This window comes from Talpa europaea (assembly GCF_964194135.1).
Source record: "Talpa europaea genome assembly, chromosome: 1".
Classification (NCBI taxonomy): domain Eukaryota; kingdom Metazoa; phylum Chordata; class Mammalia; order Eulipotyphla; family Talpidae; genus Talpa; species Talpa europaea.
In genome coordinates, this window is record NC_140073.1 from 11,369,709 (window position 1) to 11,396,475 (window position 26,767).

General features: G+C 36.2%; 3 protein-coding genes across 3 annotated transcripts; all 3 read right to left on the reverse strand.

Moving 5' to 3' along the window:
* Positions 1-3,210: 3,210 nt before the first annotated feature.
* On the reverse strand, positions 3,211-4,119 carry LOC311171625 (olfactory receptor 4C11-like; the record flags this gene model as incomplete). Its single annotated transcript, XM_084234613.1, has 1 exon — positions 3,211-4,119. The coding sequence occupies one exon, from the start codon at positions 4,117-4,119 to the stop codon at positions 3,211-3,213; it is 909 nt and encodes a 302-aa protein (XP_084090739.1).
* Positions 4,120-10,006: 5,887 nt separating this feature from the next.
* LOC311171763 (olfactory receptor 4C11-like) lies at positions 10,007-10,966 on the reverse strand (the record flags this gene model as incomplete). The annotated part of the gene is made up of 1 exon (XM_084234822.1): positions 10,007-10,966. The coding sequence occupies exon 1, from the start codon at positions 10,919-10,921 to the stop codon at positions 10,007-10,009; it is 915 nt and encodes a 304-aa protein (XP_084090948.1). The 5' UTR covers positions 10,922-10,966.
* Positions 10,967-15,780: 4,814 nt separating this feature from the next.
* On the reverse strand, positions 15,781-25,438 carry LOC311170866 (olfactory receptor 4C15-like; the record flags this gene model as incomplete). Its single annotated transcript, XM_084233341.1, has 2 exons — positions 15,781-16,570; positions 25,266-25,438. 2 exons carry the CDS (start codon positions 25,436-25,438, stop codon positions 15,781-15,783), a joined length of 963 nt encoding a protein of 320 aa, XP_084089467.1.
* Positions 25,439-26,767: the final 1,329 nt, after the last annotated feature.

The following is a 26,767-nucleotide window of genomic DNA, read 5'->3' on the forward strand; positions in this document are numbered from 1 at the left end:
AATTCTCCAATCACATCTTGAGGTGCTCACCTCCTCTCCTTCTATGCATTACCCATGTTGGATCTTTTCATCTGCTCTTAGAGTTATACCAGTTATAACTATCATCATCTCTGCTTTTGCCTCATTCTATCTGAAAACAAGCCTTCATCCTCCTTAGGTGGCTTTGTTCCTCTAAAGTCTGGTCCTACATTGAGAGATTGTATAATTATCTCAGAGTATCCCACCAAGAATCTATTCAAAAATTCTTCCCCTCCTCTATTGATCCGATTGTCCCATTATGTAATTTCATATAAGACAAGGATTTTATTAGCACGTAACATTTAAGCTTACTTTGAATTCTGTTGCAAAACCTTAGGAGGAATGATAAAATATATTTAACAATAAGCTAAATAATACTGATGAAGTAAAAAATTATTTATGAACACAGATTGAATTTAACTACAAAGGAGTTAGGGGACATGGTATGGAAAGCTTTCATAGTTATTATTTGTATTAATTTTCAGTTGTTGCAGAACTTCATGATACCATTTTAAAACATTTCAGGGTAGAAATATTAGCATTTTAGCATTACATAGCATTACAGAAGAAAAATTCATAGTAGTGTGATGGGTCAGGTTTTCAGAAAAGCCTTAGGGTGATCTTTATTTTATTACAATCACATAATGTAAATATTGGGGAGGTACTTGGAATGTGGTCCATGATTTTACATTTGTGATATTAAATAACTTGATAAAGTTTCATAAAAGAAATATTGTAATGCTTGCCAGCTTTAGTTCTATGCTATATATTGTACTTATGGGGATTTTTGGTGACTATGTCTTGCTACTTTTTAGATTATAGGATGCTATTTGTTCACACCCATTTTGAAGATGACTAAAATTAACACTCATGAAATAAGGTATCCCTATTTCTCATTAAATAGATTTTAGCAGTAAAGATCTGGTAATTTTTATATACTCTGCCTCTAACCTGTAGCTTACTGACTTAACAGATTTTCCTGTTAATAAAATTATACTTTTAAAAAAGATAATTTGCTGTATACCCAATGGGATTTGATTAATTTTAGTCTGGATTATTATTAAAACACAGCAAAATATATTAGCAGTGAACTTAATGTTATGTATATACATGTTGATTCTCAATGGTGCACATCTCAGAAATATTCCAAAGGAAATTATTTTTATCACTCACTCTACATACTCCTTACAAATAATGAGATAAAAAATTTCTGAAGCTTCTGAATTTTCATTTATGTCCAAGTAAAAATTTTCTTCTACTGTATCAACTTTAAAGGAGCAAGAGATAAGAATGAAAGTTGTTTGATTATGTCCTGGTTACTTAAGAAACAATTGCACTTAAATGTTGGCTATTAAGACCATATTCAAATTCCTTAAAAACCAAACTGTAAGACATAAAATTAGGGATATTGGGAACGTCCACTGGGAGGAGGCCTGAGAGAAGACTGCCACCTGTGATACGGTCATGAGGGTCTGACAACTGTCTATTTGGGAGTTAAATATTTATTCAGCCATCATTTTCTATCCAAAAATTATTGGGAATCTTTGGTGTGATATGATAACATTTTTGTCTTCAGTTGATGGAAATGCCCCACATACTTGTAAAGTTCATTATTTTCTTTCTCATTAGTCTAAATCATTCAAATTAACACTTCTTGGTGCCAGTTTGATAGGAATTATAAACTTGGGTACTGTAATAGCATAACAGAACTTGATTTTGTGAGGTGGTGGTGGTCAATGTGTATCATATATATAGGTAAGATTATCTTCAAAATGAAAATACTCATTTAAGTGCATAGAAAATGAAGCAATAGAGTTGATTTTCCAATCCTGGGTTCTCCAAGAAATCTGAATTTTGAGTTTCAAGATATCATTAGGAACCAAAATAAATTTTAATTGCTCTTTTCCTGATACTCAAAGAAGTATGACCATCAGGGAACCAACTTGATTGCCAACTTGACCATCATCAAAAAACTGATTTTTTTTTTCCTGAAACTGTTTATATGCCCAAAGGTGATTCTTGAAATATAATGAAAATAAATCTCCACCTCTCCCACTTGGATAAGATTACCAATTTCCTTTTAACTTATCTCATCCTTCATGATGCAAAGCTCTCTATCTTCCCTTCTTTCCTTTACCTCCCTCCTGTGTATTCTTGTTGTCAAACTTTTTTTCTGTATTGTTTGTTAATAGTTTTATTGAAATAACTTAGTTTTATTTTTTAATAAATTTTATTTTTATATTCCCCATACCATTGCAACCCCCTTATTTTGACCCCAATCCCTCCCCCCCCCCGCGCCCTACCCCCCATAGAGTGTCTCTGGTTCATAGTTTTTTGTTGATTTTGATTTTCACTTTCTTATAGTTATTAATTTTCCTGGTCCCTTATTTAAGTTTTCTAGATTCCTGCTATGAGTGAGATCAACTTTTACTGCCTCTTCCTTGACCTTCGTAAAGTGTAATGTGAGATCCTGATTGGCAATTGGCTGACTGATGTTGCTTAACACATGCAATTATAAGACTCCACTCATTCTCACCATTCAGAGAATTTACAGAATTTTGAGAGATTTTCGAGAGACTAGGTTTTTGTAGAAATTCCCAGGTGTTTGTAAGAGGTTGGAGGTCCTTCAGCGTAGATCTGCCCAGTGAGGCAGATTCAGGCACAGTTTCCAGAGTGGCATTTTCTAGAAGCATCACCTCTAACCCTCAGGTTAGCAAGGTAGCAACTTTGATTTTCAGATATTTGGATTGGCTCTTATGATCACATTCATCAGAAGTAGAAGAAGAATTGGCATGCACAGATGCACACACCATCATCCTGGTCTTAGGATGTATCTAAGATCTCTGTGTATCTCTTTCTGAAGAAAAAATTGTACAGGAAGCTAAATTATCATGTTATTATGTTCAGATGTTGATAGAATTTAAGTAAGGGTCATCAAATATTGTTCAAAATGATTATAAATTTTAAATAATCATGTTCCAATATTGTCCAAGAATAAGGATACTAAGCATATATATTAAGAATATTATGGAGAGTGTGTGTGTGAGAGAGACATCTTTATCTTTATTTTATCTCTAAATATTTCTTATATCTATAGATTTCTTAATATTTTATCTTTATTGTCCACAAGAAAAAGTAAAGCTGTTAAGGAAATATGCATTTGAATTCCCATATATTATTTATCAAACTAAATCATACTTTGTTACACCATAACTTTCTCATGGCATTCTTCACTTCTGCATTCCTCAGTGTATAGATCAGAGGGTTGAGTAAAGGTGTCCCAATGGTATAAAACACAGCCACCAACTTATCTATTGGAAATGTGGTTGGTGGCCTTGTGTATATGAATATACATGGACCAAAAAATATGACAACCACAATAAAATGAGAAGTGCATGTGGAAAGGGCTTTCCGTCTTCCTTCTGCACTGTGGTTTCTCAGGGAGTACAAGATGACAACATATGAGGCAAGAAGGATGACGAAACTCACCATGCATATGACCCCACTATTAGAAACAACTAGCAAATTTATCACATAGGTGTCCATGCAGGCAAGTTTCAACAAGGGTTGCAAGTCACAGAAATAGTGGTCAATCACATTGGGACCACAGAAGGGCAATTTCGATGCCAAGAAAATCTGTGCTGAAGAGTGGATGCAAGATCCTACCCAAGCCAGAGCCACCAACACCACACATACTTGACGTCTCATGATGATTGGGTACCGCAGGGGCTTACAAATGGCGACATAGCGGTCAAAAGCCATGAGGATGAGCACAAAGATCTCCATACACCCAAAGAAGTGGGCTGCAAAGACCTGAGTCATGCATTCATTATAGGAAATTGTCTTCTTCTGAGAAAGGGAGTCAACAATCAATCTGGGAGCTGTGGTAGTAGAAAAGCAGGCATCAGCAAAGGACAGATAGAACAGGAGGAAGTACATGGGACTCCCAAGTGTCTTGCTTGTTTTAATAGTCACCACAATGAGAAAGTTCCCCATCAGAGTTGCAAGGTAAAGAATCAAGAAGACCCCAAATATTGCTTTTTGTTTTCTTGTATCCTGTGTCAACCCAAACAGGATGAATTCAGTCACACTGTTATTCATGGTCTTACTAGTTACTGAAGGCACCTGAAGTTTACTGAAGATGAAAAAGCTTTAATCTGTAGAGAGAAGAAAAGAAGTGACAGTAGACTGAACTCTGATTCCCTTGATTCTACACCATCTGGTTACCTCCTACTATCTTTAATCCACTATGAACCCTTGTACATCTTCAGATTGAACAAAATCTTTTGCACAGAGAATAAAAATTAATTTCCCTTTAACAATTTTGAATCCTTCCAAGATTGAGAATTGAAAAATGTGTGCTTTACTTGGGCCAGTGACTTAACTATTTTGAAATTTAGCTTTCATGTGAAAAATGGAATGAAAATACTGGCCCTACCTTATTTTGAGTTTTGGTAAGAATTTTAAAATGATTTTATACATCCATTTATACACACACGTAGTTTATATATTATGCACCCTGTGTGCTTTGATATCTGAGCAACCAAATTCCAAAAAAATTTAAGTGTTAATATTGTTGAAGAATCCCTCATAGAGAAAATTTTCTCAGTTCAAATTATTCATTTTTGTGTCTATTATCCCTGTCTTTCAAGATTATGGATGAAATATACAATGTGCTTTTTGTTGACAACCTTTTGTCAATGCCATTTTTGTTCAAGACATCAATTTCACTAAAAATTATAAATAACAAAACAATCCTGATAGTAAACTTAAAACAAATCTCTCAGCTTTAACAGAATCATTTTATTACTGTTATTGTTGTTTTTATTGTTGTATATTTCATGTTTTATGTTTTAGAATAGTTTTGAGTTCATAGAAAAGTTAAGAGAAAGGGACAGAGATTTACCTAGCCCTTATATATAATCCTCCCCATTATCAATATCCCCCAGGAGCAAGGTACGTAATTGAAATTTACATTGATACATAAATCCATGGTTTATATAAGGTTCACTCCTCATAGTGAACATTCTATGGGTTAAGATAGATAAAGGAATAATGCCATGTATCTATCATTATAATATAATAGACTGTTTTCACAGCCCCCCCAAAAGGAATTGTTTTTATATTCTCAAAACACTGAATGTAAAAATGTCTTTCCTACAGTATTTAATACCCATTAAACTCTCACTAAAATGCCTCATGCAGCTTGGCAGAAGAAAACTAACACTTTGAGTGAAATAGCTATATGAATGTTCATTATGAGACTTATTTGCTCATACATACAACAAAATCAGGTCAAATATTTATAAATGTCATTATTAAAAATACCCAATTCAGAATTACATAAGAGATTCCTCATAAACCTAGTCTATGTTTCTAAGGAAAAAAATTCATGCTATCATATCAGATATCCCTTTTCTCCTCACTCTTCCAACCTCACCCTCTTTCACCTCCTTGAATCCCTCTTCTACCTCTAAATCTTTTTGTCAGCATTTAAAAAATATGATGAATCATATAATGAAATAGCTGCTAGGTTTTCAAATGAAATGACTGAGATACTCACCATGGTTTTCAAGCCTTCCAAATCTGTGCCATCATTTTCTTTCCACTTTTTCCTCCCAGTGCTTCTGTTCGTGCCTGTTCCAGCCAAGCATCCCTCATAAACACACACAGGTCATCATTCTCTGAACTTTCCAGTTCTCCTAGCAGCTAAATGAACTTCCCTTAATATAACCCCCTACTCTCCATTATCCCCTGTACCCAGAGAAGTCAGTTCAAATGCCATCAGGGTTTTCCCTATCAAATACTATTTTCCTGATGGCCTTCCATTGTTAAAATGTATGCATGTTTCTTTAATCATGCAATCCTTAATTACAGCCTCCTATCATTTTTGCTTTAACATCTTTTATTCATTTGAAATTACAATATCCTGTAAGGCAAGTTTATATTGTTCTATTTTGTACCCTTCGGATTAAATCAAAGGCAGAGTTTAGCCATGAGTCTTTGTGTAGGACTCCAAATTCGCACTGCTGGGCTAAGCATCAGTCTCCAGCCATGCAGATGGAGCCATTAGAAATTTAAGAAACTATAAGCACATAAGGAAAAAAAAAAACAACTGAAGTGTTCAACCTACATACTGACTATCAAATGGGTACAAACTTCAGGATGGAACAAAGGCATCAGCACTATGTATGTATATTTTAAAAATAATTGTGAGGAGGAGGAGGCATGATTAGCAAATGATGTAAGGAAAAAAAACCTTTATGGGAAAGAGCCAGAGAAGGAAGACAAACCACAGGATGAAACAGAAAAAACCCACAATGCACGGAGAAGCAAATAATGATATTAGAGATAAAAATTTATATATCCTTGGCTTTTGCTACAGAGTTTACTTATCTCTCCTCCACTCCTCATGCTATCCCTTACTCTAGCCCCCAACGATCTTGGCTGTACACAGGGATGGGTGGCAGTGGATCCTTAACAATCAACATTAGTATCATTAAATCAAACCGATCAATGCCATGGCATCATAGATTCATAGTATCACCAGCATCAAAGCATCGTGGCTGCATATTGTCAGTGTGCATCCATACCTTTTCCTGACCTTGAACTTAATAAGTAAGAAATCTGCAAGTATACTACACTATACCTCCCTTCCTTCACTGGCCCCTTCTTCAGTAAGAATTGGGCATTGGAGAGTGACAGACCAAGCAGGGAGAGCAGAAGAATCCTGAAACATCAAGGTCTTCTCATCACTCTAGGAATTGAGTTCCTGCAACTTCAGGTTACTCAGGAGACAGGACTGCATGATAGCCACTGCCCCCAAGCCCCGTCCCAAAAAGGAGGAAGGAAGGATATAAATCAGTTGGGTTTAAAACTTACCTTTATTCTCATAAAAAAAAAGATACTCTATAATGGAGAGCTCAGCATTTTCCCACTTCCAATTGATTTACTCTAAATCTGAATCATGGGCTGTGACTTTGCAACATGTAAAGTGCATTTTGGGTAGATCCACTTGGTTTTTTCTGTTGCAACGTCTAGAGACGTCTCACTCCATGAGAGCCAGCCCCAACTAGGAAGCCTTTTTGTAGACTTGTAATGCCTGAAGAAAATTATTTACTTCTACTTGTAAAACTCTCCAGAATAAAAAGGAAATATCCCCACTATTCTGTGACAGAAGCATCTCTAAGAGAAAACTCTATTATGCCCAAACACTCCTTGGCAGAGGTCATGAATTAAACATTTCTTCTTCTTTCATCATAGATACAGGAATTTTATAAAAGCCAGCAAATGCCCAGCCTCCAGAGAGCGAGGACTCCTCCTTTTCTACCTTTCCTTTGCTCAATGAACCACTTAGGTCACTTAATCCATGAGCACAATGAACACTGGGGACAATTAATCCCAGAAAAGATTGTGGATGGGCAGATCCTGTCCTCAGACCCCTCCTTCCTACCTCATCACTCCTAAGGGGCACCTCCCAATTTAGTTACCAAAGAGTCCTCCCATGCATGTAGATCGAAGGGAAAAGCAGGTTTTCAAAATCACATTGATGTATATAGACTATTTAAATTACCAAAGCTCTTTCTTTTAAATCAGATGTTTTCTAATGGCAGACATAACTGAATCCCAGTAAATGTTAATTAGATGTGATAGAACTGAACTCTAGCTTCATTGTTTATGTTTCTATAACATCAGGCAAGCTTCTTAACTATTCTTAGTTTCCTGTTATAGAAAATGTTACTTTGAAATATAATATGTAATATAAATCCTCATGATACCAATAAATATGTCAATAATTATAATGAAAATTTTTTATAATTTCTGAATTATTTTGAAGTCAGTAGGTGACTAGGCAAGGAAGAAGAGTGATAGAAAAGTGGAAAAATTTTTCTACATATTTTTATTTGAAAATTAACTTTTTAATGTATAATTTACATACAATAGTATACCATTTTGAACATACAGTAGATAATATTTGACAGATGTAAACATCCATGTAAATGCTACTTATGGAAGGAGTCTATCAATTTCATTCTCCTTTTCACAAAACAGATTTTCACTTAGCATTATTCTTTCCTGTCCCTTCTATGTTGTCGCATCTTTTTTATTGCTAAGTAGTATCCCACTGCCAAAAAGAGAAAAACAAATACTGGAGGGTCTCACTTATACAAGGAATATAGAAAAGGGTCAGTCAAAACCAAGCCAAAACTAAACTCTTAACATCTGATTGTAAAACTGAGGCAACCAGAGAGAGATGGTGGTGGGGTGTGAGTGGACATTGGAAGGGGCCCAATAGAACATGGTATAGGATTGTGGGGATGGGCAGGGTATGAAAGTAGACATTTATAGAAGTTTGAACCTATAACACCTAAAGCAGATGCAAAGGTATAAATCTACTTTACCTCAATAAACATAATTTGGAGGAAAAAAAGCAGATTCTGACTTTTGTCCTTTCCATATTTATAATCTATTTCTTTGCCTTCTTTTCTATTTTTTTTTATTTTAAGGTTTTGTTATAAGCATCCTTCTAAGGCTACAATGGACACTTTCTTTCAGGACACTTCTCTAGCTTCTGGTATTTTGCTGTCAATCTTAGGAGTTTCATGGCTCATAGGTGTATCACAATATTCTCTGCCTGTATATCATGGGGCATGTCCCTTGTGTTTGTGTCTGTCTCTGTGTCCACATTACACCCTTTGATGAGGGTACCAGTCATAATGGATGTGGGTACACCATATTGAATTAGTTATACTTCCTTTGTGGGTTGTTCCAGACACTGCACACTTGCTTCAGATTCCAAACCCAGTACCTCTTTCCCTGTTCTGGGCAACTGTAGAAACCGATACGACACTGTTGAAAAACATTCATATTCTAGTGGAGCTTCATAGGGAAAATACTTTAAGGGTGCTGCTTCCTGCCATACCAGTAAGACAAACACTGGAAAGAAAGGCATCTATCCTGAAAGGAATTGCCACCTGAACTCAAAACACTGTGCTCAGCCAGTGCAGAGATAGCAAAAGTTGAAGTGGGCACTGTAGAGAATGTAGACCCAAGCTCCCACGCAGGAAAAACTGCATTAGAGGAGCCACGGGTCCTCTAATACTCAGAGTTTTTCTCTTCTTCCCCCAAGATCCATAGAAAGGCCCCACTGGCTCCTGCTCCTCTCTCCCCTCACTCTGCCTTTGCTTCTGTTCCTCCTCCTCCTTATCTCTTCCCTCTAAGAAGTACATTCATCAAACATTTGTTGAAACTTGCCTACATGGACATTTATGTCAAATATAAAGTCATCGAACATTAGGAAAGTGTCCTCAGATATAAATTACAAAATAGATATTCTTATAACACCAAATAATGTAAACTAACAATAAGGAAAGCAAAAAATACATTAAAGTATGTAGAGAGAAATTGTGGATCAATACAATGCATATATTTGTTATGACTAGGATTGTTTTTATTTGAATAGGTCATAAGTGTCTTTCTCACACATGTTCAAGGGGCAAAGGAACTTCCAGTTGTCAAGGGTGTTGCAAAGGGGAAACAATCATCAGAAGGACTTAATTAACTGATATGTAAGCTCCCCTCTTATGTTTCTTGTTGTTACTTTGGGCTAGTCACTTGAGCCAGAGAAAGTAAAATCCAGATTTAGTAGTGCTGAAACAAAATTATCAGTAAAATGAATCAGACAAAAGTAGGGGTTAACTTGGATCAGAAACAGGTAGAAGAGTAGCACAAGCCATAATAATGTAATAAAGAGAGACAGAAAGGTATAGCTTTCAAGGATCTACTTCACAAGTTGCAATGCAGAGAGCAAAGGTGAAATACAGGCTTTTCCTATCACAAAAAATTACTATATTTGATTTTCTGATATCTTTGTTATTTTGGCTCAAAATATTATGGTCTTTTCTCTGTGCCTATTTCACCAAACATATTACTGGGTGAGGATTAGATTGTATAGCTATCCAAGTCTTCTGATCTTTGCCACCTAAAGTCAGAGTTTGTTGCTCCACAACTTTCTCATGGCATTTTTAACTTCTGCATTCCTCAGAGTATAAATCATAGGATTGAGCAAGGGTGTCCCAATAGTATAAAACACTGCCACCATCTTGTCCCCTGGAAATGTGGTTGGAGGGCGAGTGTATATGAATATACAAGGAACAAAGAACAAGGTGACAACAATAATGTGGGAGGTGCAGGTGGAGAGAGCTTTCCTTCTTCCCTCTGCACTCTGTTTACTTAGGGAATGTAGGATGAAAACATAGGAGATAAGCAAGATTATGAAACTCACCATGCATATGACCCCACTGTTAGACACTATGAGTAGGTTGATGACAAAAGTGTCCATGCAAGCAAGTTTCAGCAAGGGTTGCAAGTCACAGAAATAATGATCAATAACATTGGGTCCACAGAACGGTAATTTCAAAATCAAAAATATTTGCGTTGAAGAATGGATACAAGACCCCACCCAGGCCAAAATCACCAGCACATCACAAACTTGCTGACTCATGATTGTTGTATATCGAAGGGGCTTACAAATAGCCACATAGCGATCAAAGGACATGAGTATGAGCACCAAGGTCTCCATGCATCCAAAAAAGTGAACTGCAAAGATCTGGGTCATGCATTCATTGTAGGAGATGACTTTCTTCTCAGACATGGCATCTATAATCAATCTGGGAGTCGTGGATGTAGACAAACAGGCATCAGCAAAAGATAAGTAACGCAGGAAGAAATACATGGGGCCCCCGAGTGTCCTGCTATATTTTATGGTCATCATGATAAGTAAATTTGCCAACAAAGTTGCCAGGTATAGACACAAGAAAACCACGAACACTATTTTACCCTTTAGAGCATCCTGTGTTAAACCAAGCAAAATAAACTCATTCACACTGCTATTCTGCTCCATAGTTAGTGTGAATGTAGAATACACACAGTAGAGAAATGGTTCATCTGCAAAGAAAATTGGAAAAATGGTGATTAGGCAATAGCAGTGGACTTGGACTCTCACTTGCAATATTGTACTAATTCCTCATGTCACTCAATGGTTCTCAAAATTTCCAGTGCATTGCAATCACCATGGAAATATTTTTTTAAATGCTGATATCCATGTTTTAACTATGGGTATTGATTCAAGATCTTCCTTTGTCTGACAAAGTTCTGGGGGGAAAAAAGCTATGGAGTGAATATATCCTCTCTGAAGGTCTGAGAACTAATGGCCATGCTATATAATCTTGACCAACTCACTTTAATTTCCAAAGGCTTTTTCTCCATATAAAAATTACAGGTTCTAATAGATATATTATTGAGTATATTAATATGCACATGATTTGTAAATGCATGATATGTAAGTATATATGCAGCTCAATGACTAATAAATAATACCCCTAACTAATTTTAAAAATTGGAGATTTTGGAGATTGTCTGTTAAGAAACATTTCTTGATTTCGATATGAGTTTAAGCTCTTTCAGTATTTTGGTTTGATTATGCTTTTAAAAAGTAATTTCCAATTTTATGTTTATGGTGGCCATAATTTTTACTTTTATTATCACTTAGGAGACATGAGACATTTGAGTAAATCTCTGAGGCTGGCACGATTGAGGAAAATTATGACATATTCAAAATAACCCATTACTCATGTCAGATGTGTGGCATTAGGTTTCACATTCTATGAATCTGAATTAATATTCCTTAATCTAAATAACGTCTTCACTTATACATTATTCACCACCACTATTTTCTACACATTTTCTATTCTTCCTATTTTTATCTCTCCAAAATATAAATTTTTAAATATATTTCAAATTTTCAACCTAAAATTATTTCTATTGTTCCACTATATTCATTACAAATATATTTCAATCATCCTGTGTTATCATTGTTACTTCTTATTTTCATTTTTGACTGATAAAAACCTTTCCCCATGTAAAGAGTTTTCACAACACATTATCTAATCATTAACTGTAAATATATCCAAATTTCATGACAGAAATTTAACCACTGATTCTTATATATTTATATGTAAAAATATATTTCTATATTATAAAAATAATTATATATTTGAAAATAATTTCAAATCTTACCCTAATAGAAATATTAAAAATCCTTGTCTCATTTCTAAACATCTCTTTATTTTTAATGATTTTATCAAAATAAATTTCCATGGAATTACTGTCAAAAAAATGAGTATTTTCAATATTCAATAAGCCTATGCTGGGTTATCCTACATAGAATAGTTAAAAATTAGTAATTCAACTTGTCCACTTACCTTTTATAAACTTACACATTTAAGTAAAACTTTTAAGTGTCTTTAGAGTACAACTAAAATACTACTAGTTCAATGTGATAGACTAGAGAAGTCATAAGTACAAGCTCTGAATTTTCAATTCTTTCTGAGAACTATAGAAAAGAAAATGAATTCATTATCACCTGTTTCAATACATTAGGTTCTGTAGAGGTTAAAGACTAAAGGGAAGGAACATTTCGCAAGTGAGAGTCCAACACAGATCTATGTCCATAAAAAGCTACACTCTCATTAAATCGAAAAGTTATGAGGCAAATTTGCTGGTATGTAATGGACAAGCATAAAAGCCGAGCTATTTCTATTAGCTGATTAAGTGATTCTATTTCTTTTATTTTAAATAAGCAGAGAAGGCTTGAGCCCAATGAAAGAAAATAAGCATTTAACAAGACAGACATTAGGTAACATCAATAGTTTTATCATCTCCGCATTTTATCATTGAATTCAGTCATTATTTCCTAAACACTCCTGTACTATCTTCCCCTTCTGATTTGAGGAGTGGAGAGTAGGGGTGGCGAGGACATTACAGCAGTAGAGTATGCTACTTTCCTTAACCCTCAATCTTCACTTTTGTTGGTTGAAATTTTAATCAATTCAAATTACATTTTTTACCAAAAGTCTTCCTTTCCTCTCCTGTGCCTCAATCCCCCATGATGCTATTTACATTAATTCCTATATAAACACAAACATGTATATATTATTCATTGAATAAGGCAAGCCTGCATTATCTATTATTCTTTTTCCAAAACTTTATCATTTCACAAGTTTTCACTTTTGTTTTTCATCTGATCTGCACATTTTCTTGAAAGATATGTGTAGTCATTGTACTACTCTTTTCTATGTTCAAAGTTTGACCTGAGATAACAGAAAGTTTGCTAAACAGACTAGAATGAGAATTGGGTGCTAACAGTTAGCCTCTCTCTTCAGCATCCACTTCCTGTGTTTTATAAAATATCAAATCTCACCCACCATGTACATTACATCCTGGAAATGAGAAAGTCTGAACCATCAGAGAGGGATGTCAGTAGATGTCAGTAGAGAAGGATGTCATTTCCTGGCTTGACCACTGAAACCAGTTATACAAACTACATAGTGAGGCAAAAATCAAAGATACCTCTAAGTGGATTAACAGTGGAGAGTAGATTAAGGCAGAGACTGAATAAAGTCTGAGCAGAAGAGAAGCGCATGATGGTGAGCAGAACCAAAGAAGAGTCAGGATATACAATCATAAAAACAGAGAAGAGAGCTGAGTAAAAGATGTAAGGGAGGGCTCCTTAACCCCAGAGCATCATAGAGTCCATCTGCTTTCTCCCTGCCCTACTGTACCTACCTGCCCTAAGCCAGAGATGGGTGAGGGTCTGGTTCATAAGCAAACATGTCAAGGTTCTTGAAAACCCAGGTGTTTGGAAAATGCAGCCCAGTCCTAAAACTCATCAAACAAAGAGACCCCCACCCCAGATAAAAAATTGAAGTCAAGCTGTCCTCATTGTCATGGTGTAGTTAATCACCTCTCTGTGAGCTCTGTGCTGAGGCTGGCCAGGCTTACACTGACTCACCATAATCCTTCATCACTTTTTCAGAAGACACACAGTATAAATTCTATCAGATCAGTCTTGAGGAGGTGGTGTGAAGAAAATGCTTCATACAGACTGAAACCCTTACCTTATTTCTGTGAACAAATAGTTGACTTCCAGCAAGTTATATTTTCATATCTTCCACTATAATTTTCTCAGGTGGTGAATCATACAAAGCCTGAATAAAACATGCAAACTCCACTACATTGAGATTTATCACTGCTTTCTATCAAGAGAGGTTTGGAGGAGCAGAGAGTTGATGGAGGAAGAGGACCCTGCATGTAGACATACCACAGTTCCTCCCCAGAAGCACAAAACAAGGTCTATTAGAACAGGGAACAAGTCTTGAAAAATAAGGGAAGTTTCTGAACTGGATTCTTGAAGGAAACTTTCTGACTCTGAGAGAGAAATGCTTGTGAAATCAGCTCTCTTCCCATAGTTTCTCTTTTGAAAAAATGTGAGTTAATAAGTGTTTTACTGCACTGGATATTTATGGTTTATCTCACAAAAGTTTACTAATGTCTAAGGCAGGCTTTTTAGCTTCAAGAGCCCCAAGGAAACAACTTCTTCCAACTTAGTCCCAAAGGAATTTCAAACAGTAGTTTTGTTCAGACAATTCTAAGGGCGAAGGCAAACCTTGGGGTCAATTAGTTACTTTTCAACTCAACAGTGATTTTCAGGTGAGAAAATTCTGTTCCCTTCTGCACAGACCTTGCTCCCATCTCTTCTAGAGTCATAAATGTCTTTGAGGTCAGTTAAAAGGTCAGAGAGATAAAATGTGCCAGGTAGACATGAGTCTTGTCCTCACCACTTCTCAGCTATGTGAATTTAACATGTCTCCAAACCTCTTTCATTTCCAAGTTTTTCTTTATAAAGGCAACTGGTAATCACCCTTATTTATTTTAACATTATTCCTATTAAGTTCTTCCATTTAAAAGACAAGGGAGGGCCTCCCTGGTGGCTCAATGGGTTAAGGACCACACTATGAAGCAATCCGCAGCCTCTGCAGGACGAATTTGATCCCCAGCTAGCCAGGGAGCAACCCATGTGGTGCAGAAGACCTCTCCTGTCTTGCCCGCAGCTCTGCTCAGCAGTGTACTTTGGTCAATATGCCTGTTCTGTTCTCCACTCTGTCTCTGGTGACTCCTCACATCCCCTGCACCTCTGGCCTGTACCCTAGCTCTTGTATGCATAAATAAATGAATCTTTTAAAAAATTTTAAATTAAAAATTAAAAATAAACTAGTAATTTTAGCAAATCCACTGAATGTTAACAGGAATTATATTATTTATTGCTTAAGAGCCAAAAATATACAGCAGTCACCAGATCCCAATATAACTTCTCCATAGACAAGTATGCAAATTGTTTTATCTTATAGTCATATTTTCTCTCTCATGAAATTCTGTACCATGGCCAGATGATATAGAAACACCTACACTGAGATTCTGAAAATATTCTAGTCCATCCTAAGACCTAGGTCATGATTGTTTCTTCTTCAGACAAAAATATTCATGCCCTAACAATAAATTGCTTTTCACTTGAAAAAGATCATTGCTCCTAGTCACTAAATGTATTTGTCCTCCCCCACAAAAGTTACATAAAACATGGAATGAGTGGCAAATGATGGACCAGGTAATTTCACTCAAAATTATTTAATTATTAGTTTCTATGTAAGCCTATTTAACATTTTTTCATTTACATAAAATGATACTGAGTTCCATATCAGAGCTGGTAGTGATATAAGTGTGAAAATTTTCATAAAATCCACGTTAATGTCATTTTTATTGCATTACCTCCTATCTTACAAGGTCCATCCACATAAGATTTACGTTAAAAATTTGACTTATTACTCAGAGTGTTAGATGATTAATGATAAATCATAGATTAATGTTTTACTTTTCATTAGAAACCACCAATAATCTGTTCCACAGCTTCCTCATGGCATTTTTCACATCCCTGTTCCTGAAAGTGTAAATCAAAGGATTGAGAAAGGGAGTTAAGATGGTGTAAAAGATGGCCACCATCTTGTCAAAAGAGAAAGCAGCAGGAGGACGTGCATACTCAAAAATGCAGGGGACAAAGAACAGAATCACAACTGCGATGTGAGAACCACAGGTGGAGAGGGCTTTCCTCCGCCCTTCAGAACTATGGTTTCTCAGAGTGAGCAAGATGACACCATAGGAGACAAGCAACAAAGAGAAGATGATGATACAGATAAACCCACTGTTGGCAATCACAAAAAGTCCAAAAATATAACTGTCAGTGCAGGCAAGCTCCAGTAATGGGTACAAGTCACACATGAAGTGATCAATGACATTGGGGCCACAGAAGGGCAGCTGGAACGTGAAGAGAATTTGAATCATGGAATGCAGGAAGCCCCCTGTCCATGCTACTCCCATCAGAATCCCACAGAGCTTCGAGTTCATGATAGAGGAATAGTGCAGGGGTTTGCAGATGGCCACGTAGCGGTCATAGGCCATGGCTGTGAGGACAATCACCTCCACCCCAGCAAAGAAGTGTTCAGCAAAGAGCTGGGTCATGCAGCCTTCAAAGGAGATGGTTTTCTTCTCATAGAGAGAGTCCACAATCAGCTTTGGGGCAATGACTGAGGAGAAGCAGGCATCCAAGAAGGAGAGGAAAGCCAAGAAGAAGTACATTGGGGAGCCCAGGAGTGCCGGGCTGCTGATAATGGTTGCCACAATAAGCAAGTTGCCCCCAATAGTTATAATGTAGACACACAGAAATACAAAAAAGACAATTTTCTGAATATTTGGATTCTGTGAAAGTCCCAGGAGGACAAACTCAGTCACAAAGCTTTGGTTGCGCATGATTTCCATGGAAATGCTAAACACTGTCACAGTGAGCATGTAGAATCTGCAATTGTGAGAAAGAGTTTATTACCATAGGCATCAACAACTTGGTGTATTCATATGAAAAATTATCTTATGACTTCTGTCATCATGGAGTACTCAAAAGTAGAAATTTGTTAAAGGGGGTAGTGGAAGATCAAAAAAAATTGGAATGAATGTGGATTATTAAATAGCTTAAGATCTCCAAAGTTTTAATTATATGAGCATGGAAATGTATCTCAGCTGCCAACTCTGATTATTAAGTAGTAGTAGTGTGATGGAGTGAATTGTTGAGAAGGATTCTGAAGCCACATCCTAGTTCTGAGGAAAGGATGACTGCAATCTATTAGACATGCCTGCCATTAGCATGGGATGGCGACAAGATAACTTGCCCCAGATCAGGATACTGCCTCATTGACAAATAAAAGAAGAAATAACACACAGTTTAACAGATGCTTAAAAAATCAAAGTTATCCCCCCAATTTTTTAAAGTCTGAAGTGATTTGGCCTTTAATAACTAAAATCATTCCTTATAAAAGAGAAGGAGCTATGGAAAATCGCTCACCTCTATAGTAACATATGACAAGCTGCCTACATTGAGTGTTTTCCACCCTTAGTCACAATTTTATTTTTTTAAAGATTTATTTATTTATTTATACAAGCACTGGGTACAGTCAGAAGTGCAGGAGGGTGAGAGAATTCACCAGAGCCAGAGCGGGGAACAGAGCAGGCAGAAGGACCGAAGTACACTGCTGAGGGGAGCAGCAGGTGGCAGGAGAGGTCTGCACGCCAGTCATAATTTTAAATAAAAACAGAAGTTTATAAAATCTAACATCGACTGAGGAGGGTTATCTTGACCTTTAAGTTAAGTAGTACAACGAATGCAATTTTCCAAAGCTTAGTGATCAGGAAACAGTCCATATTAGGACTTATTATCCCTATTTTGCCTGTAGAAAATCCAATAAACTCAAATAAACAACATATGTTGAATCTGATATTTTAACACAGAGCATCTGGTTCCAACAACCAAGCCCTTCCAACTGGGCCAAGACAGAAAGGAGCAAGATTTTTCTTTTCAGCTAGAAACTCTGAGTGGGGCAGACTTTCTACGGTCTCCATCACCTATAGAATTTAAAGACTTCTGAGTCCTTTATTGTGTGTAAATGAGGTTAATGGCTGAAAGACATAGGACAAATGATATAAATTTCAAAGTTAATGGCCCAACTACCGATGGGCCATTGGCAACAACCACGTAGGAAAAGATATATACATAGGTACTTGAAGCTTTATTAGTTACTTGTTAACTATTTACCTGTGAGCCAATTTAATCAAGTATCACCCCAATATATATCTCTTTCAAATTTATCTGGCTTTATTGCAAAGTACGAATGTTGAGATATATATATATATATAGTCTACCTGCTCATCTCACAAGATAATGATTAGGGTAAAATGTGAAAGTGTTGCTCATGATAAAATGTCCTTACCAATAGTTACCATTCTCTCCCTTAAAAATTCGACCACCTTCACAAGTGGTTAAGTCGCAACACCATGAAGCTCTCCACAACCACTGCAGCATGAGTTTGATCCCTGGCCAGGAAGGTGACTCACATGGTCCAGCAGACCTCTCCTGACTCGCCCACTACTCCCTTTAGCAGTGTATTTCAGTCAGTCTGCCTGTTCTGTGTCCTGCTCTGTCTCTGGTGAATCCTCTCATCCCCCCTCCCCGCACCTGTGGCCTGTATCCCAATTTTTGTATGCATAAATAAATAAATCTTTTTTAATTTTTTTTAATTCAGCACCTTACCCGCAGAAAGCTTTTCCATGAATCATGCAAATAATTACTCCAACTTTTGACTTCATCTTCCATGGGTAGATAGAGCTTCAACAAATGATTGTTTCCTCAACTGTACAGAATACAGAGATTTATCACTCAAATTAAATATGCATGTACATATATCACAGATGTTGCTACACAGGTGATTTAAGAACAGTGAGGTTTACTGTGAGTATAAAAATAAGCCTATTTTTAATATCACTTAGAACCAACAAAAATAATTCAAAGGTTAATAAAATAAAAAATAATATACTTCTTTTAAAAAGTCCTTGAAGACTGTTTCCTCTTCTGTAACTGGGTATAAAATGAATGCCTATTGGTAGGATCTTTGTGAGACTTGATAAGGTGATACACATGAACACACACATGACATTGATGCTGTCAGAACAGGACACGATGATAATAATGAGGAGAAGAAGCCCCAGACACAGAGCAGAAATGACAGCATTTTCACTCCTAACTCCTGTTTTTATGTGATCATGGTGATAAGTATCTTTACTCATCCTTTCATTTATTTTCAAATACTAAATATATTTTTGATTACAGAACAGATATAATATTGTTTAAACGTGCACTTTTAAATGTGTTAATAATCCCTGACTAAACTATGGTGGCCCTCAGGCCCACACGTTTCTCTCTTCCCACAATATTGCTCTGATTTATCTAAATAACTCCTCTTTTATACTCTCAATATCCTGGGAATTTGAAAAAAACATTTTTGTTATTTCCATCTGTGTCTTTCCTGATGGATGAAGTATCTGTTATTTTTCTTTTCATAGTGATTTAGTTCATTGAAGAGAGAGAGGCCACAACTGACACTAAAGCATTTCAGAGCCCCTGCTACTTGGGTAAGTCTGCTCAATTTATCAATTCTGAGGCAGAAATCTAATGCTGCTTATCATATCAAAATGCACTTAGAGAAAATTAAATAGACTTCATAAAATCAAAAGACTCTTCCCTGTTACTTGTCTCTCTTTCTTACATTTGATACCCTTCCCTGTGCTATTTGATAGGGCTTTTACTGGGAATATTAAGTATATATTATTTACAATAACACTGTGAATGGTAAACACTTGAATCACAGTACTCCTATATTACAATTCCTATTCAGCCTCATAAAATTCCACCTTTATTGTAAAATACCAGGATGGAAAGAGCTTTTGATGATGAATGACAAATGAGAATATTTAGAAAGAATAAATCCAAATAAGTTAAAATGTAACAAATGCATCTTAGTTCTACCAATAACATTTATTTAACCTGAAGACGAAAAACTGAAAATAGATCTAAGTTCATTAGATTTGATGTAATAGGTATTCCAAGTCTTCCCTCCAAAAAAAACCCTTTGCATTCTAATAGTGACTACTTATGTAATGCTATTATGTTTTAAATACAGTTTCTTTGACCCCTATGCATTATTTTATTTACATTTCCAAATTATTTTAGCCTGGTAACATTATAATTCCCATTAAATTAAATAATCTAGAACCAGAAATGTTACATTACTAGTCCAAGTGTGCACAGTTAAAGTGACAGACCTACGCATTACATTAAACATGGCAGCCCAGCACACCACCATGGTCTGAAGTCCTCATCACAATTTAAACACTTCCTGAAAATACAAAATATGAAGTGTAGATCTCACCATTTGTCAGTTCCTTGAAAATTCTGGTGATGACAACCTCTGATTCTCTGTGGATAAAAGCCCATTTAGTGGCTCAGCAAAATGTGCAGGTGGCCCCCAAGTCTTACTTCTGTATTCAAGAGCGAGATGAAGAGTATCTCCAGTGGAAGCGGTAGAGAATGTTCCCCACTGCTTCTCCAGTGCAGTCTTCAACATGGTCTCAGGGAAGAAAAAAATAAAAAAGGAAGAAACGAATTTTTTCTCTGTGACTTCCAACTGGAACTTAAAAAGATTCCCTGAGCAGTTATGAACCTGTAGCATTGCCTCTCAGCTCCCCTTGGGGCTTGGAAATGTCCCAACAGTATGATTTTCTAAGACAAAGTTAGCAGGTTTAATCTGTTCCAGTGTTTGCAAGACTTTTATGTCCCTCACTACTTAGAGTATTTTTTCTTTAACTGCTCCTGGGTTTCTATTTGAAGTTGTTTTCATTTTTTCTTCATTCCCTTCTGTGTGTATTGTGGTAGAATATAGTGTCTCCTTGCAGGATTAGGATGCAATGTCTATGCACTTACAAAAGGGAAGCTCTGAATTCAGGGAACAGGCACAAGGAAATGTAGTGTGTGAGACTAGAGAACTAACTGATAGTGCTTGTTAAGGAATGACAAATTCTTTGTGTAAATGCACAAAGATTAATCGAACAATCTCTTGTTCTCTCAGTCCCTGATCTTTATATCTCATGTAATTACAATCAAGAAACAATTTCTGGAGAATAAAGCAAATTTTCTCTTCTCATTTTTTTTGAAAAGAAGGAATGGCAAGCCGGTTTATCTGCTGGAATGCACTGTAGGATCGAAAATTAAGGGAGGAAGGAGAAAGACAAATACAAAGTTTTTAAAATTTTGCAAGTCAAAAAAGAAAAAGACAGAAGCAGAGGCAGAGGGAGACAAAAAGAAATTATGAAATGGAGAGAAGTTAAGTAACAATTTGCCATTCTGGAATTTATTCTTGAGTCAATTCTTCCTGATGGATTTAATTTTTACCTTCATTATTCATTAAATTACAAAATTTGTACTAACTTTTCAAAGACAGATGACTCAGTTTGGTGGCAATGTTTTCTGTTGTTCAGCATTCCTTATTATTGGGCCTGTAGCAAAATATTTACAACCAGAGCCTTTACATCTATTATGACATCGTAGATCCAGTTCCCTGTCTCTATTTTTCTCATGTTGTTTGAGTGGAAGGATAATGTTGAGAAGTTCTTGTAAGGGGAGAAAAAGTGAGTGATAAGACCCATACTATCTCATCCAGCTCAAGCACCCCACAGAAGTCACTGCCCAATCCCAGACCCTAAAAAGTTACTTAGATAATTTCGCAGAAAACACTATAAGTATGGGGTCAAGAACAGAAAAGTTGCTTGTCTATATTTAAAGGTAATATACTGTGAAATAATGTTCGTTCCTATCTATGCATATAATGTGAATTCGTTGTTCAGATAATAGGGAGAAAATCTTCCCAGTGTAACTACATAGGAGACCTACTGCAAGGACCCCTGGCGAGTAAGAGGACCAGGATGGTATAAGAGTAACCAGAGGATCAAACATGGGGGGGGTGGAATCTGGAGTACAGGTCTCGATTTGCTCTGTTTAATAAATCTATTATAGTCACTCAAGCAGATTTTCCATGAAGAACTTAGATTTCCAGATCTTAACCTCTGATAAGATGTCAGAGCTAATGCTAATTATCTGAATTGTTAGATAATAATTTGGGAATCCTGTTCATGAAAGAGAATATATGAAGGAAGACAGGGAGAAATATCCCAGCTTAATGAGCCTAAAAAATGAGATATTGGTGATGATCATAAAATTTAGTGACAGTGTTAGTGATTACCTTTAAAAGAGCATTTCCAGTAACTAAGTATTAAATTGTGATGAAAAGGGTTAAAAGAGAATGGCAGAAGATAAACAGAAACAGGTATTATATCTTAAATTTCATTACAAAGAAGAGGGAATAAAACAGTAAAAGAAGATAAAGGAAATAGGATCAAGGGAAGATTTTATTTTAAAGATGAAAGAGAGAACAGATTGCTTCTTTGCAAATGTAAAAGATATAGTAGAAAGGAAATGTGGGTGAAATAAGAAATGTAAAGAGATTTTTAGGACGATGTCCTCATATAAGCTTCCACAAGATGAGGTAAGGGCATCAGTAAGGAGGTTGGTTGCTTTTGTTTAGGAGCACAGAAAATGTACTTATAGTGGCAGGAAAGCAGGTAGCATGTAACTGAAAAGAATGCTGGCAGAGTGTAGATGGGGTTGTTTGAGTCTGTGGAGGTTCTAATGTGATGGCTTAAGTTTTCTCAATAAAATGGGAAGCAAGTTCAACTAGTGCTCACTGATAAGTCCGCTGCTTGTAATAGATGTTTAGCCTGGTATACTTTAAAGCAAAACACATTTTTATTCCTTCTTTGCTATTTTTTGCATAATAGATTGCATTTGGATGTTACCACTCTAATATATAAATAGTCTTATGATTTACCAACTAATAGAAGTTTGTATTACAAAAAAAATAGTAACATAAAGTTTGTTTCAGAAATTTAAAAGAAAATCAGAGTTATGTGTTTAATGATAATGCTATAAAATATGATTTAATTAGAGAAACTGGGAAAGATAAGAAAAAATGTTGTGCTATCTAGCTGAAAGATATACTATCAGTATGAAAAGTTAAAACAACTCCTACCTATGTAATAGAAGATGACAATTTTGGATCTACTTTAGACACTAGAAATTGTTCAGATTACAAATATTAAGGCTAAGTATCTCATTAAGACCCTTTAAACTCTTTAATTCTTTAACTAAAATGGAAAATATTTTATCACCAGTTAAATGTACATCCACTTCTATCTTCTGTGTTCTATATTACAAGCTTTATACATATCTATTAAATAACGTAATCCTTATTCCTTATTTAATATTATCATTTAAACAATTCCTCACCTATGTTTAATATTTGAACTGAACATTTTCTTTCAAGGTAGATGTAACCATTTACATTGTTCTTCTCTATGTACAAAGTTTGGACTCTGCTAAAGGAAGTATTGCCAAACAGTTAGGTTATAATTGTTTGGAGTCTGTAGATGTCCTCTCTCTAAGAGTCTTCACCAGTCATATAAAACATCAAATCCCAGCCATGAAGTAGATGGCACACAAGTAATGACAAATCCTGAGCCATCAGAAAAGGATGTTAATAGATACATTAATTTCATGCCCCAGCACCATAATCAAATCCTATAAACTGCCTGGTGAGGGAAATGTCAAAGTAGAAACTAAACAAGTGAATAAGAGTGAAGAGGAGGAAAGTGCAGAGATTGAATGAATTCACAGCAGGAGTGGGAGAGTTATGAGCAGACAACAGAGGAAGAGGAGTCTTTGGGGGAGAAGATACTGAAAGACAGAGAGGAGGGACGCAGGTAAAAGAACATGAGAAAGTGTTCTTTGACCCACAATTTCATTATTGACTAAGATCCTTTTTCCTCACCCACAGCACAATCATTTGCTCCAAACCAGACAGTGGGAGGGGACACAGTTGTGGGACCTGGCAAAGGTGTATAGAGAGGGAATTCCAGACTTTTAACACGCTCTCTGAAACATCACCTCTGCCTAAAATTTTTCAAATGAAAGTGAGCCCAATATAGAAACTTCTGCTAAAGTCAATGACAGGGTATAGGTAGTTCCCCCTCTGTGAGCAGAGATGCTTTTGAGGTGGTATGTATAGCTCTGTGCTGAGGCCAGGGAAGGCTCTGAGCTGCAAAGCCCCATAACTCCTCACTGGGAGAGAGGTTTTCAGGAACATATTGAAGACACTGAGTATAGATCCCATCACATTCATCTTGAGGAGGCAACTGAAAGAAAATTTTTGCAACAACCTGAAAAACTATCAACCAATGTCCTGAAGATAAAATCTATGCAGGGAACATAGTTTAAGTTCCTCTTCCTAATTTTCAACTATTTTCCCTTCTCTCCACAAGGATTTTCAAAGTATATAGTAAATTGAAAGTACTCAGATAATTTCTTTTATTCTTTTTTAATTACCGGATTCTAAGGAAGCATGAAATTCAACACTTTTTTACAAATGAGGATACTGAATTGCCAAAACAGGGTTCATAAATAATCTCACAGTAAAACATTTTTTCATGACTCTCATGTTAATGTTTTTATTGTTTTATTTATACAATCATATAGCACTTTTTATAGTTTTTACTTAAGAGTATTTATCTTTTTAAAGTAACTTTATTTTGAAACATTAATGTATTATTTATCATTAGAAAACACCAGTAATCTGCTCCACAGTTTCTTCATGGCATTTTTCACTTCTTTATTCCTAAATGTGTAAATCAAAGGATTGAGAAAGGGAGTTAAGATGGTGTAAAAGATGGCCACCATCTTGTCAAAAGAGAAAGCAGCAGGAGGACGTGCATACTCAAAAATGCAGGGGACAAAGAACAGAATCACAACTGCAATGTGAGATCCACAGGTGGAGAGAGCTTTCCTCCGCCCTTCAGAACTGTGGTTTCTCAGAGAAAGCAATATGATACCATAGGAGACAACCAACAAGGAGAAGATTAAGATACAGATAAACCCACTGTTGGCAATAACAAAAAGTCCAAAGACATGTGTATCAGTGCAGGCAAGCTCCAGTAATGGGAACAAGTCACACATGAAGTGATCGATGACATTGGGGCCACAGAAGGGCAGCTGGAAAGTGAAGAGAATTTGAATCGTGGAATGCAGGAAGCCCCCTGTCCATGCTACTCCCATCAGAATCCCACAGAGCTTCGAGTTCATGATAGAGGAATAGTGCAGGGGTTTGCAGATGGCCACATAGCGGTCATAGGCCATGGCTGTGAGGACAATCAACTCCACCCCAGCAAAGAAGTGTTCAGCAAAGAGTTGGGTCATGCAGCCTTCAAAGGAGATGGTTTTCTTCTCATAGAGAGAGTCCACAATCATCTTTGGGGCAATGGCTGAGGTGAAGCAGGCATCCAAGAAGGAGAGGAAAGCCAAGAAGAAGTACATTGGGGAGCCCAGGAGTGCAGGGCTACTGCCAATTGTCACCACAATGAACAAGTTGCCCCCAATAGTTGCAATGTAGACACACAGAAATATGACAAAGACAATTTTCTGAATATTTGGATTCTGTGAAAGTCCCAGGAGGACAAACTCAGTTACAAAGCTTTGGTTGTGCATGATTTCCAGCAAAAGATGAAAGACACCACACTGAGCCTATAGAACCCACAACTTGAAGGGGAAATTCCTGTAAGACTAGTATATGACATTAACCTAGTCATAACAAAGTTGGCTCCAATAAGTAAAAATATCTTCTGTGTTTAGGTCATCATGAAGAACTCCATACTAGAAAATTGTTAAAGGTGGTAATGGAAAGTGTAACAGATGCAGTGAAAATAAATCATTATTTTTTTTAAAAAATCCAGAGCTTCAATATGGTAGAAGTATCCACATGTGGTGGGCTGAGAAATAGTTTATCTCAACTGCCAACTCTGATCACTTAGCAGTTTGATGGCGCAAATTGTTGAGAAGGATTCTTAGCATGGGATGGCAACAGGATAATTTGCATGGCATCCCCCATTAGGATACTACTTCATAGACAAATAATAGAAGAAACAGCATGCAGGTTAAGCGGTGCTTAAAAAATGAAGGCTATTCCCCCCAAATTTCTTTAAATATCTGAAATGACATGGCCTTTAATGTGAATGAAATCATTCCTTTTACAAGAGAATGGCCTATGGAAAAATACTCACCTCTATACTAACACAAAGCTAGTTGAAGATGCCGAGTAGTTTTTCTCCACATCCATCATATTAAATAAGAGCAGAGGTTAATAAAAAAATGACACCTAGTAAAGAGTGTTGTCATGATCTCTGAGATTAATACTCCTGCAGAAAATTAAATAAGTTCAAATAAGTAACAGATGCTGGATATGATATTTTAACACAGAACAACCGGTTCCAACAACCAACTCCTTCCAACTGGGCCAAGACAGAAAGGAGCAAAGATTATTCTTTTTTAGCAAGAAACTCAGAAACTGGTCTTTCTACTGTCTTATCACCTGCAGAATTTAAATTCTTCTGAGTCACTTGTCCATGATCAGTCACTTGCTGAAGGACATAGAAAATGATAATGATTTCAAAGATAATGGCCCAACTACTGATATAGAAAAACTGGCAACAACCACATAGAACAGACAGAAAAGTATGTTGACTATATACAGTCTTGAAGCATTGTTAGTTACTTATTATTTATATATGTGGCCCAGTTTAATCAAGTATCACCCTTAATGTATTTCAGTTTCAAATTTATCTGACTTTATTGAAAAGTATGAATGTTGACATATGTAGCCTAGCTGCTCATCAACCCAGATAGTGATGAATGTAAAATAAGAAAATGTGAAAACTGCTTATGAGAAAATGCCCTTACCAACAGTTCTCATTCTCTCACTTAAAAATTCAGTCAACTTACCCACAGAAAACTTTTCCATGCATCACCCATATAGTTATT